At 49.8% G+C, this 12,333-nt stretch overlaps 4 protein-coding genes across 4 annotated transcripts; 2 read left to right on the top strand and 2 right to left on the bottom strand.

The window, feature by feature from the left end:
- Positions 1–359: 359 nt before the first annotated feature.
- Positions 360–3,680, top strand: COCCADRAFT_24951 (uncharacterized protein; the record flags this gene model as incomplete). The annotated part of the gene is made up of 3 exons (XM_007712447.1): positions 360–818; positions 876–3,388; positions 3,437–3,680. 3 exons carry the CDS (start codon positions 360–362, stop codon positions 3,678–3,680), a joined length of 3,216 nt encoding a protein of 1,071 aa, XP_007710637.1.
- Positions 3,681–5,186: 1,506 nt separating this feature from the next.
- On the top strand, positions 5,187–6,863 carry COCCADRAFT_24950 (uncharacterized protein; the record flags this gene model as incomplete). Its single annotated transcript, XM_007712446.1, has 1 exon — positions 5,187–6,863. The coding sequence occupies one exon, from the start codon at positions 5,187–5,189 to the stop codon at positions 6,861–6,863; it is 1,677 nt and encodes a 558-aa protein (XP_007710636.1).
- Positions 6,864–8,225: 1,362 nt separating this feature from the next.
- Positions 8,226–8,986, bottom strand: COCCADRAFT_91896 (uncharacterized protein; the record flags this gene model as incomplete). Its single annotated transcript, XM_007712479.1, has 2 exons — positions 8,226–8,872; positions 8,926–8,986. The coding sequence occupies 2 exons, from the start codon at positions 8,984–8,986 to the stop codon at positions 8,226–8,228; spliced, it is 708 nt and encodes a 235-aa protein (XP_007710669.1).
- A 1,658-nt stretch (positions 8,987–10,644) lies between these two features.
- Positions 10,645–11,133, bottom strand: COCCADRAFT_35404 (uncharacterized protein; the record flags this gene model as incomplete). The annotated part of the gene is made up of 2 exons (XM_007712478.1): positions 10,645–11,003; positions 11,070–11,133. The coding sequence occupies 2 exons, from the start codon at positions 11,131–11,133 to the stop codon at positions 10,645–10,647; spliced, it is 423 nt and encodes a 140-aa protein (XP_007710668.1).
- Between the last annotated feature and the right edge of the window lie 1,200 nt (positions 11,134–12,333).

Raw genomic sequence — 12,333 nt, 5'->3', positions numbered from 1 at the left:
CGATAACAAACGGAAATTCGCTGCCTCGTGTGTGCGTTTAGCCTTTGCTGTGGCTTCTGGGTGCAAGTTTCTACAACGCTCTTTTTCCACGTACGGTCCAGGCCTTCATTGGTTGAAGTCTTTGACTCACGGGACCTGGGTTCGGTTGGGCTCCAGTTTTACTGACAGTTGTTGGCCACTCCTTCATCTGCTGCTTGAAGCTTGACAGCGCTAGTACCACATCCGCCGCCTCGCACTGAACTTCCCCTCCACTCGCCTTCCGAGTGTGATTGCGCTGTGCTCGTCACCGGAACGTCTTCTTCACGGCGACTGCATATTCCATCTCGCATAACCGCTCGACTTAATACACTTGATATACAATGCCGCCAAAGAAGAAGGGCAACAAGAAGGCGCAGGATGACGACTGGGAGGCCGAGTTAGGCGAGACCATTGCGCCACAGAATGGGGATGCAGCAGAAGCAAAGCCTGAAGATGCTGCTGCAGAGGACGATGCCGCAGGCGGAGGCCTGATGGCTGCCCTCGCAAAGCGTGGCAAGAAGAAGAACAAGAAGGGCGCCAACCCAGATGTCGAAGGCGAAGATCCGCCTGCTGACGGTGCAGGTGGAGACTTCCAGGACAAGGCACCACAAGAAGGGGGCTTCGACGACGATGATGACGACGTTTTCGCTGGCAACTACGGCAAGAAGAAGGGCAAGGGCGGTGCTGCAAAGGCAGAAGAGCCTGCAGAGGAGAAGCCTACGGATGCGCCGCGAGTGAAAACCAAGGCGGAGAAGGAAAAAGAGAAGAAGGAGAAGGAGAAGCAGCGAAAGAAGGAACTGGTACGTTTGTCGTTGTAGAAGCACTCGGCACTGTTCTTGACTAACAAATCGTTGTAGGCTGCGAAGAAGAAGGCCAGTGGCCCTGCAAAGGCCGAACCTGAAAAGGCTGCCGAGTCCAAGCCAGCCGCCGCCTCTACGCCTACACCTGCTGCAGAGGCCGCCCCTGCTGCTGGTGGCAAGAAGAAGAAGATCAACCCTGCTCTAGCCGCCCTTCAGAAACAACAGGAAGAGCGTAGGAAGAGAGAAGAGGAGATTGCGCGCGCCGAGGCCGAAGAAAAAGAAAGGCTACTCGAGTTGGAGCGACAAGAGGCAGAGGAGCAAAAGCGCAAAGAAGAGGCCAAGGCGTTGAAGAAACAAAGGGAGAAGGAAAAGATTGAACAGCTCAAGAAAGAGGGCAAGTACATGACCAAAGCCCAAAAGGAAGCAAAAGCCAAGAACGAGCTACGTCTACAGCAGTTGCTCGAACAAGGAAACACAAAGGTCGCAGGCCTGGCTGACGAGCCTGAAAAGAAGAAGAAGCCAGTATATGATGACCGGAAAAAGAAGAAGAAGGGTGAGAGTCAGAAGGAGAAGGAGGCTCGTGAGGCTGAAGAGGCTGCCAAGAAGATGGAAGAACTCAGGCTGGCTGAGGAACAAGCCGCCAAGGCAGCCGAAGAGGCCGAGAAAGCCCGCCTCGATGCAGAAGCAAAGAAGGGTGAAGATGGAGACTCTGCAGACGACTGGGAGGCGCAAGCCGACGAGCTAGATGGCGTCAAAGACAGCTGGGACGTCGATACCGACGAGGAAGAAGAGCGCAAAGCGAGCGAGAAGAAGGCCAAGGAAGAGAAGGTTGCAGCAGAGAAGGCAGCTGCCGCAGAAGCTAAGAAGGACAATTCAGAGTCAGATTCTGAAGAAGATAGTGACGACTCGTCTGAAGATGAGCAAGGAACTGCCGCCCAAAGAGCCGAAGCTGCGCGCAAAGCTGCTGCTGCTGAACGACGCAAACAAGCTCACGAGGAAGCCATGGCAGCCCGGTCCAAAGACAACCTCCGCTCTCCCATTTGCTGTATTCTTGGTCACGTCGATACCGGTAAAACGAAGTTGCTTGACAAGATCCGACAGACCAATGTGCAGGAAGGCGAAGCTGGAGGTATCACCCAACAGATTGGTGCCACTTACTTCCCCGTCGAAGCACTCCAGAAGAAGACTGCGGTTGTCAACAAGAATAACGAATTCGTCTTCAACGTTCCCGGTCTCCTCGTCATTGACACACCTGGTCACGAGTCTTTCACCAACCTCCGATCTCGCGGTTCATCGCTCTGTAACATTGCCATCCTCGTCATTGACATTATGCACGGTCTTGAGCCCCAGACTATCGAGTCCATGAAGCTTCTCCGAGATAAGCGAACACCTTTCATCGTAGCGCTCAACAAGATTGATCGTCTGTTCGGCTGGAAGAAGATTGACAACAACGGTTTTGAGGACAGTTTCAGCCTGCAGAAACAGTCCGTCCAGAGTGAATTCGAGGAGCGATGGAACTTTGTTCGCACGCAGCTGCAAGAACAGGGTTTCAACTCGGAGCTCTTCTTCAAGAACAAGAACATGTCAAAGTATGTGTCCGTATGCCCGACCTCGGCACACACCGGAGAGGGTATTCCAGATATGATCAAGCTCATTGTCAAACTTACTCAAGAACGCCTGACCAACAACCTCATGTACCTCTCCGAGGTCGAGTGTACTGTTCTTGAAGTCAAGGTCATTGAAGGTCTCGGTACGACAATCGATGTCATCCTGTCAAACGGTGTGCTTCATGAGGGTGATCGAATCGTGTTGTGCGGTAATCCAGAACCCATAGCAACGAATATTCGAGCGCTCTTAACGCCTGCCGAGATGAAGGAGTTGCGTGTCAAATCTCAATACGTACACAACAAGGAAGTCAAGGCTGCCATGGGTATCAAGATTGCTGCCGATGGTCTTGACCAAGCCATTGCTGGTTCGCGACTACTCGTTGTTGGTCCGGATGACGACGAAGAAGACCTCATGGACGAAGTCATGGGTGACCTCGCCCACCTGCTCAGCAAGGTATCCAAGACTGGTCGTGGTGTTTCCGTTCAGGCCTCCACTCTCGGATCTCTTGAGGCGTTGCTCGAGTTCCTGCGCGTTTCCAAGATTCCTGTCTCTACCATCTCCATCGGACCTGTCTTCAGGAAAGATGTGCTTCGTGCAGGAATCATGTTAGAAAAGGCCAAAGAGTATGCCGTCATGTTGTGTTTCGATGTCAAGGTTGACAAGGAAGCCAAAGCCTTCGCTGAGGAGATTGGCGTCAAGATCTTCGAAGCGGATATCATCTACCATTTGTTTGACAAGTTCACGGCGCATATGAAGCAACTTGAGGAGCAAAGGAAGGAGGAGTCCAAGATGTTGGCTGTCTTCCCGTGCGTACTCAAGCCCGTTGCCGTCTTCAACAAGACCAATCCCATCATCATTGGTGTGGATGTTGTTGAAGGTGCTTTGAGAATGACAACTCCAATCTGCGCAATCAAGAAGAATGCTGCCACTGGTACCAAGGAAATCATTCAACTCGGAAGAGTGTAAGTCTTGCAATCCTCTACGATATATAATCTGCTAATCCGTCACAGTACATCCATTGAGCGAGACCACAAGCCGATGCAGATTTGTAAGAAGGGCCAGCCTTCCGTCGCTGTCAAGATTGAAGCCAGCAGCCAGCCTATGTACGGTCGTCACTTGGAAGAGGGCGATACGCTGTACTCTGCCGTGAGCAGGAAGAGTATTGATACGCTCAAGGAGTTTTTCAGAAGCGATGTCAGTCAGGAGGAATGGAAACTGATCGTGCAGCTCAAGCAGCTGTTCGACATTCAGTAAATCCTTCTGGAGAAGAAACAATAAAAAAAGTCGGGAAGGCTAGATGAGATGGGCATGGAAACAGAAAGTACTTGAGGAGCATATAAGGAGGAAGCGTAGAAATAGCATACTTGGGTGAGAAAAGGGTAAGGTAACGAGAGAGATGTAGTGTATAAGTTCTGGTTGTCAATGTATAGTTTACAAGTTTTTACGTTCGTATAACTACTCTGTGTTTCATGAAGCATGTTGTTTTTGGATTAGCATGTTAGTGGTGGTGACTTCTACGTTGGAGACTTTATTTCCTGGCTTAGGGCACGCTTTTTGTACTTGGCTTTTTCTGATTCGCGTCTATGTCTTATTACTCTCTTTCGTGTATTGCTACTCGTAGCGTGTGACTTTCTGCTCTCATCTTTATACTTGAAAAATGTAGTAAAATGGTAGCCAGTGAATTATCAATCATGCCAGCCCCCTTTTCCTGTCTTGCAAGAGTCCTGATACTGTCGCATTCATGCTCGGCTGTAGTCTTAGAACGACCAAATAATAGTGGAGATGTGACTTGGGTCATCCTATCCTGCGACGCGTTCCCCCTCGGCCTCGCCGTGAAATCCAACAACAGCCTCGGCATGAATGTGCAGACTCACGAGTCACGCGTGGGTAACAGATAAGACCCTTGAGAAGGGGGGGATTCAAACATTTTTTTCTTTACCAGACCATTCAAACAAAAAATCCCGTTCTGCCTAGCCGCACGTAATTGAAATGCACACTAATTTCATTACTGGACGCATAACTTTAGCAACAGGAGGGAAAACAAAACATGTTCTAATTGATCACCACAAAAAGGGCGAACATGTGAAGCCAGCAAGAAAAAAAAAACAAGCACCCACAAAATCTCCCTACAAGACCCACCTTTCTACCTGTCTACCAAAATAAAGCGATCGGCCCGGTCCCGACGACGCCCTTAGCATTAGCCTCAGCTCGGTTCCCCCCCACGCCATCACATCCGAGGCTCAACAATGCCCAAACCAATGCCCCCAAATCTGCACTCTGGCGTCAAGATCGCCGCGACAAAGACGCCATCATCACGTATCGCGAGATCGGGAAGGGTAAAATAGAGTTCCGACATTGTCATTGCGGGGGCATTTGCAGCGCGCGGCTGTTCTATTACTATATGTGTGTACTTGACTGGAGGGCTAGAGAGTTAGCTTAATGATCATCTTATCTACATGTACGGATTGAAGCATGACGCCTACACATCGGTGCGCTACCGACGTTATGGGTCTCAAGATCAAGGTGGGAAACTCCTACCGGAGGAATGTGTGGATCGGGGCCCAAGCGTCCTTTTTTTTGCATCTTGCTTGTTTCGTTTTGCTTGCTACGGTTAGGAGTTCGTGTGTGAGTGTGGGTTTCGATGTTTCTCAACTTTTTTTTTCTTTCCTCTTCTTTAGACTATCCAAGATTCTTTTGGTATTCTTTCGTAAAAGAAATTAAATTTCAAGAGTGGCTTATTTTTATTTTTCTGACTTTTCGATGGTTGGTGGTGTACCGAGTCCGTCGCGTCGGGCGTCGTCGTCGGAAAATACGGCGGTATCGACAAGACGGGCGAGCCGCGAGGATGTGGAGAAGGCTGCTGAGCAGAGTCGGCAGTCGTCGGTGCAGGAAGGCATGGTGAATCCCGGGTATGGCGAGGAGAAGCAGGTACAGCAGAGCTCGGGTTTGGATACTACAACTGCAGCAACAGTGAATGCGACCGACGCACCCTTACAACCACAAGAACGACCAAAAGCCATGGATTGGGATGGTCCGGATGACCCTCTTAACCCGCACAATTGGAGTGCAGCACGGAAGTGGTTCCAGACGTATACGATATCCGGGATTGCGTTTGTAGGCACGTTTACGTCGTCAGTGTTTACACCTGCGATTGAAGTGGCCGCTTTGGAACTCAACTCCTCGACTCTTGTTTCAACTTTTGCGTACTCGATCTACTCGCTTGGCCTGGCATTTGGCGGACCATTTGCAGCACCTCTGAGCGAGACATTCGGACGGCGTCCCGTTATTTTCATCAGCCTGCCTATCTTTGCGCTGTTCACCTTGGGAACTGGATTTGCAAACAGCATGGCCACGTTGGTGATTCTACGGTTCTGGTCTGGATTTTTTGCCGCGCCGAGTCTGAGTATGGGTTCTGGCACGCTGAGTGATATATGGCCGCCTGAGAAACGGTCAGGTCCTATGTCATTATACGTTGCAACGCCCTTTTTTGGACCAGCCATAGGTCCCCTACTGGGAGCTGCCGTAACACAGAGTCAAGGATGGCGCTGGACATCGTGGCTGATACTCTTCTTCACGGTCGTGCTCGTTATAGCGCCCGCACCTTTCTTCGTGGAATCATACAAGCCCGTCCTACTCCGTCAGCGCGCAAAAAAACTCAATCTCCCGCTTCCACTCTCACCAACCGAAGGCATGCCACTGCCAAAAATCGTCAGCACATATGTGACAAAAACGCTTACCCGGCCAATGCACATGCTCTTGACCGAACCCATCATCGCCACATTCAATGCGTATAGTGCCTTCAACTTTGGTCTCCTCTACGCCTTCTTCGCCGCCTTCCCATACGTCTTCAAGAAAGAATACGGCTTCGACAGTCTCTCCACCGGCCTAACGTTTCTCGGTCTAGGAGTCGGCGTCATCGTCGCAACAGCATGCATCGTCTCCTTCAGCAAATTCTACTACATTCCGCGCGTGAGGCAGGCAGTCATCGAAAAGCGGCCACCCCCACCATTCGCAACGTCGCGATTAAAACCGGAAAAACGTCTCGGGCTCGCTATTGCTGGCGGTCCCCTTTTGACCATCAGTCTCTTCCTCTTCGGATGGTCAGCTGCATACGGTGTGCACTGGATCGTGCCTACGATCGCTGAAGTATTTTTCGGCTGCGGCAACATGCTCATATTCATGGCGTGCATGATGTACATGACGGACACATATGGACCGCTCTACAGCGCGAGTGCAATGGCTTCCAACGCCATTCTGCGATATGTACTTGGAGCTGTTTTCCCCCTCTTTGCAGTCCAGATGTTTAAGCATCTAGGCGCACAATGGGCTTGTACCCTATTGGGTTGTTTGAGTTTTCTGGGTGCATCCATACCGTTTGTGCTGGCGCGGTATGGCGAGGTGCTGAGGAGTAGAAGTGGATATAAGCGCGACGGATGAGGTTAATAGTAGTTAATGTTGTAGTATTATCCTGAATCAGAGAGCGGCGGGTACGCTCTTTGTCGTCTAGCTAGAGGGACAGTATTTGTGTCAATGCTGAAGCTAATGACTATGCATGGAAAATTGATGATATTCCCTTTGCATAAAGCCAGTGTAAGTTAAGAGTTTAACGACGCACCTAGCAGGAGAGCGGTGTTGGAGATAGAAGTGGTGATGAGTGTGCCTAGAGGAATTGGAAGCTCCTGTTTGATGTATGACAAATACCTTGCGGCATGCTCAGAACATAAAGTCGGATCCCAATATCCGGAAAATTTTTCCATCTTATTTCAATATTCTTTGCTCTCTCTCTTATCTTCGCAACCGACTTAATCCTCGTACATCAGCCAACTCTAATTTTGGCAGAACGATCGTACACGCCACTCCATACCTGTTTTTCCACCCAACCACCACCACCAAAAAAGCTACCCCCATCTCTTTCCATACTTACACAGATAGCGTGTAGCAACAAAAAAAGATGCTGACAAGAGTGGGACTCGAACCCACGCGGATTTCTCCAGTAGGGGTCTTAACAAGACTTAAATCTACCGCCTTAGACCACTCGGCCATCTTGCCGATGGAGAATTTTGAAGAAATTCCAAATCCAGATTATATAAACTTTGCGAAGAAAACGTAGACCACGTGTGCCTGTGGCATCTATACGTTGTTGTGATTGAACGGAGGAAGCAATCTGGGATGACAAAGACTGAGGGCAATGCGGGGTAAAAGATGGGGCTGGGTCGGACACTTTTGGTTGGGATCCATCAAGAGTATTTTTGGTACATCATATAACTGGATCTAATAGGTAATATCGCTGCATACAATTATCAATTTGTTGACGTCCAATGGCATTGAATTAGTTGTTCATAATAAAGTACTTGCAGGTTGCGGGCAATAAGGATTTTCTAATACGTTTCCTGAGCCATTCAAGAAGCCGATCCAGCCTTCCCTACACATCACGACGTGAGAACCGCGACTATCCAGTGTATCCTGCATCGATTCTACTACATTATTTGATATTGAAGTACAAAATAACAAGGCAAATCTAGAAAGAACCATTGTTTCCCACATGAGCGAAGTCAACACGCGCATCGGTTACACCATCATCACACGTAAGACCCCAGCAGCAGACAAAAAACAACTCGTAGCAAAGAACTGACAAAGAAAAAATTGCCTGAAATAATTTTCTTACCAATACACAAAAAACTATCCAACTATATACAAGTCCCATCCCAGGTTCCATCCCATCTCATCTACCCACCTGTACAATCTGAAGGTTTCAACACGCCACCTTTTTAGCACAATACATTAAAAAATTTAGAGAATCTACGCCATCCATCGCTTAGCGAGCGACTGCGCCGCCTTTGCGTCATCGGGGTTGTTCTGTGCCAAAGCCGCAAGGATAGATGCGATATCATCCTGTCTCTTCTGGATGCTTTGGCGGGCAGCAGCAGCATCATCTGGGTTGTTGGCCGCAAGAGCAGCGAGGATACTTTCGACATCGTCTTGACGCTTGCTCGCTGGCTTGGAGGCAAGTTGCTGAGCGGCAGCCGCATCGTCGGGGTTGTTGGCTGCAAGAGCGGCAAGGATGCTGTTAATGTCGTCCTGGCGCTTGCTCAAGAGAGGCTCTACGGCTTTTGAGTTGGGAACGACATAAGGCTCGCGCTTGTGCATCGGAGAAGAGGCGAGTTGCTGGGCAGCAGCAGCGTCATCTGGGTTGTTGGCTGCGAGGGCGGCAAGAATGCTGTTGATATCATCCTGAGGAGCACGCTTCTGTGCGCCGTTAACGGCTTGCTGGGCAGCAGCCGCATCGTCAGGGTTGTTGGCTGCGAGAGCAGCGAGGATGGAAGCAACGTCATCTTGACGACGGAGCTTGACATTCATAACGGCAGCAGCGGCCTCGGCATCCTCGGGGTTGTTCTCACGGAGAGCCTCGAGGATGCTAGCAACATCATCCTGAGAGGCACGCGCGACTGCATCATGTTAGATGTGCTTATCTCTTTATATATCTATTCACGAAGTTTACCTGACGAAGCCAAGACAATGCTGGAGAATGCAGCGACGGTGAGGAAGGATGTGTAACGCATGATTGCTACTGAATGAGATCAAGCTATAGGAGAGCGAGACAAGAAATATATACAAACAAATAGAGTGACCGGCACAAGGTTAGAGTATGAAAGGACTGAGGAGATGAAGTAGGTTGGTTCAAAAACAAGGCGGCTATGGTAACCTAAATATGATAATCTCAAGTGATTGTACGGGCGAAACAATGACGACTAAGCTGTGCGGAATGGTGAGTTGTAGCTTGTCTCGAAATCTACCTTGGTTTCACGGTATTGCAACAATCCGAATGTTTTCGTACCGGTTCAGATGATCAGTTGCATGAATTGTTCCGTTCCGTGCAAGGAATGCTGGGTTCGTTTGGTTTTCTGATACCTCGTTTGGGGAGTATCTGGTCGTGTTGCTTGTTTCGGGAGTGGCTTCACCATCCGCTCAAACGCAGATCTGAAACATCGCAACCTCGACCTCTCTACATTGACCTGCGTCAGTCATTGCCCACGCCGAGGTTGTACAGCATGTTGGATGAGGGATATTTCTCTAACATGACCTGCCTCAACGCTGCATGATACTGTGTGCGATCGGTGCATGAGTAGTCACAATATTCCAGTTCTCTGACCGTTACAACATGAATAGCGCCTTGTGAAATAATTGATTTCCTTTGTGTGTATTGTTATATATTGGTGTGTAGGGGTCGTGTGTGTTCGCGGGTCTGACATCACTCGGGATGGTGCACAGCTTCGGGTAGCGCTTGAGTTGACGTTGGTAAAGATATCGCACGATACGCATTGAGTCGTCAAAGTAACATCTTCTAACACGTCAACATGGCCCAAGGAAGTAGTACACAAGCAACCATACCTCTAGTCAACAAAGATGTCCCGAGCTATAAGTTAGCATCAACAAGGGATTGAGTACGATGATTACCAAGCCCTCGACAGCGCAAACTTTTGCCAAGCTGTCATTGCGCATAATTGGGCGGGTCAATAACATGTGATGAACATGGTTGGCAGAACATAACACTTGCCATATGCGCAGATGTGCTGGTGTCGGGGCGAGGGCGTGCTTGAGCGCAAACTGCAAGCCGTTGTACGTATCACTAGTGCGGGCCGCACGGAAGCTATCGCGGGGTTCGAGAAATGCAATTGACCTTTTCAAGGGCCCGGCCAGACAAGAAGAAGCTAAGGATGGAGCGAAGAACAAAGAGCATAGAACACACACCAGCACTGCAGCCAGCCAAGCGAGCTGGGGAAGCGTGGTTCGGCGTCGTCACACACAAGGCGGAGGTTGGGTAAAAAGGCTTGGCATCATCAGGTCCCATCATCGGAGAGCTCAAGTCGGCACAGCTCATCACGGAACGGGGCACGGGCGTCGAGCAGCTTAGTCGTTAACTTTGCATATCCAATTGGGTTCATTGAGCTTAACATGATTCATCCGCACGTCTCATTACCGTAGCTAGAGCTTCCGCACGCATGCGTAGACAAGGAAAGCGAGCCAGAGTGGTAGCTTGCTCTTCAGATTGCTCTCTAAAGTACATGTTTTACACAATCTGACCGGCCACTAGAGTAGGAAAAGAGGTAGTAGTCGTCCCTATGCACACACCCATCCGCAAGAAAACTTTTCCACCTTGCGGCACCCCCATACCGTTGACCCCAATATGTCCGGCAGTCGATGCAATCAATGCACCCATCTATGCAACGTAGAGGAGCAAGAAAGACATCATGAGCGCGAAGAGACCAGTGGCCTCAGCGAAAGCGAAACCCAGAACGGCGTACTGGAAGAGTTGACCCCTGAGGGAAGGGTTGCGGGCAACACCCTGGATGAGGCCACCGAAAACCGTTCCGATACCAACACCAGCACCGGCAAGACCGATGGTAGCGAGACCGGCACCCTGGATCTTAGCGGCAGCGACCATGGCGGCAGCGGTGGACTCGGCGACGATGCCACGCTTTTGGATGATGTTGCGGGCGGCGTTGTTGCGGAAGGCGCTGCGGGCAGCAACCAGAGTGCTCTGCTGGGGCTGGCGGGCTGCGAGATGATGGTCAATGGCTGCTTGATGAGCTTGCAGAGCTCAAAACCAATGGCTTGAGCAACTGCGGTAGGCGCGACACATACCAGCGTTGGAGAAGCCGCGGGCGGCCACACGGGCGGCGCCGAAGGAGCGAGCAATGGCAACCATGGTGATGGTGTTGACGGTCGGAGTGGAGATGAGTTGGAGATGAATTGGTCCTTCAATGGATGCGGAGTGGTGGGAGGAGGATGGAGGAGGTGGATGCAAAAACTCGCTGAAGGGTTGATTAGCTGCCAAGAGTCCGTGCGGGAGCTCACTTCGGGTTAGCGCTGCCCGTTTACTCCCGAACACCCATCGCTTGTGTGCCTTCTTGAACGGTTCAAAGGTTGAAATTGGATTAGGAGATGGGAGAATATCGAGGTATGTCCTGAGATAGTCTAAAGCTTGGAAATGGCCCCATTGTATCTTTGCTGGTGATGCGCATTGGGGATCACACTCGGAAGGACAGCATCCTATTGAACAATGCAACCGGGCTCCATCAACACCACGACACACAGCCATCGGGAAGTATCGCAATGGACATACAGCGCCAATTGGAACAGTCAATCTGGCGAGAAGTGTTCAGAATGATCTGTATGTATCAATTTTCTCGGAGTTTATCGCATTTAACCATCACAATGGCTTTTGACATGAACGAGGGGAAACAAGGTTATAGCTTCCATGACTGATGCAAAATACTTTGCAGAGACGACATTCCTACTACACCACTCTACCAAGAAACTTCCTCACAGTCTTTTACTCAAGCAGTACTACAGACGGGCTAGAAATGTGTCTAACCCACTAATGTCTTGACGTTCATATACTATTGCCAACCATCTGACATGATGACATGCGACCCTTGGTTATTGCATCACCCACAACGAACAGACATGGTTGTTTCATATTGCAGAGTACTACTTACCAGCACAAACCAATACTCATACATGAATGCTCACTTTCAACGACAAAATTCGAGCTTCAACTCATATCGCTCAAACAAGCCTCTAGTCTGCCAAGGACTGGAATATTGAGGTCAAACAATCCTTACATCATGGTTAGTGTAGAGGCACCAACCCAATATCAACACGTACATGCAAATGAGCTCATGCTAGCTTTCGATGTTTCGTATCCCATTAATGGTAACTAAGTTGACCCAACAGCAAGACTTTTGATAAACACATTCCTTATCCTTCCCTTCCCTGTCTTCCCCGCTTTTCCAAGCTTCTAACCCATACAGCCATTTCAACCGTACATTCGTACGGCACACCCTCGTCAACACTTGGTATCAGCAGAGAAAAAAAAGATTACAGTACAGCCACCACCATGAGC

Source organism: Bipolaris zeicola (genome assembly GCF_000523435.1).
Source record: "Bipolaris zeicola 26-R-13 unplaced genomic scaffold scaffold_44, whole genome shotgun sequence".
In the NCBI taxonomy this organism is placed as follows: domain Eukaryota; kingdom Fungi; phylum Ascomycota; class Dothideomycetes; order Pleosporales; family Pleosporaceae; genus Bipolaris; species Bipolaris zeicola.
The sequence above is the reverse complement of the archived record's forward strand: the minus strand, read 5'-3'. Positions and strand labels throughout refer to the sequence as shown.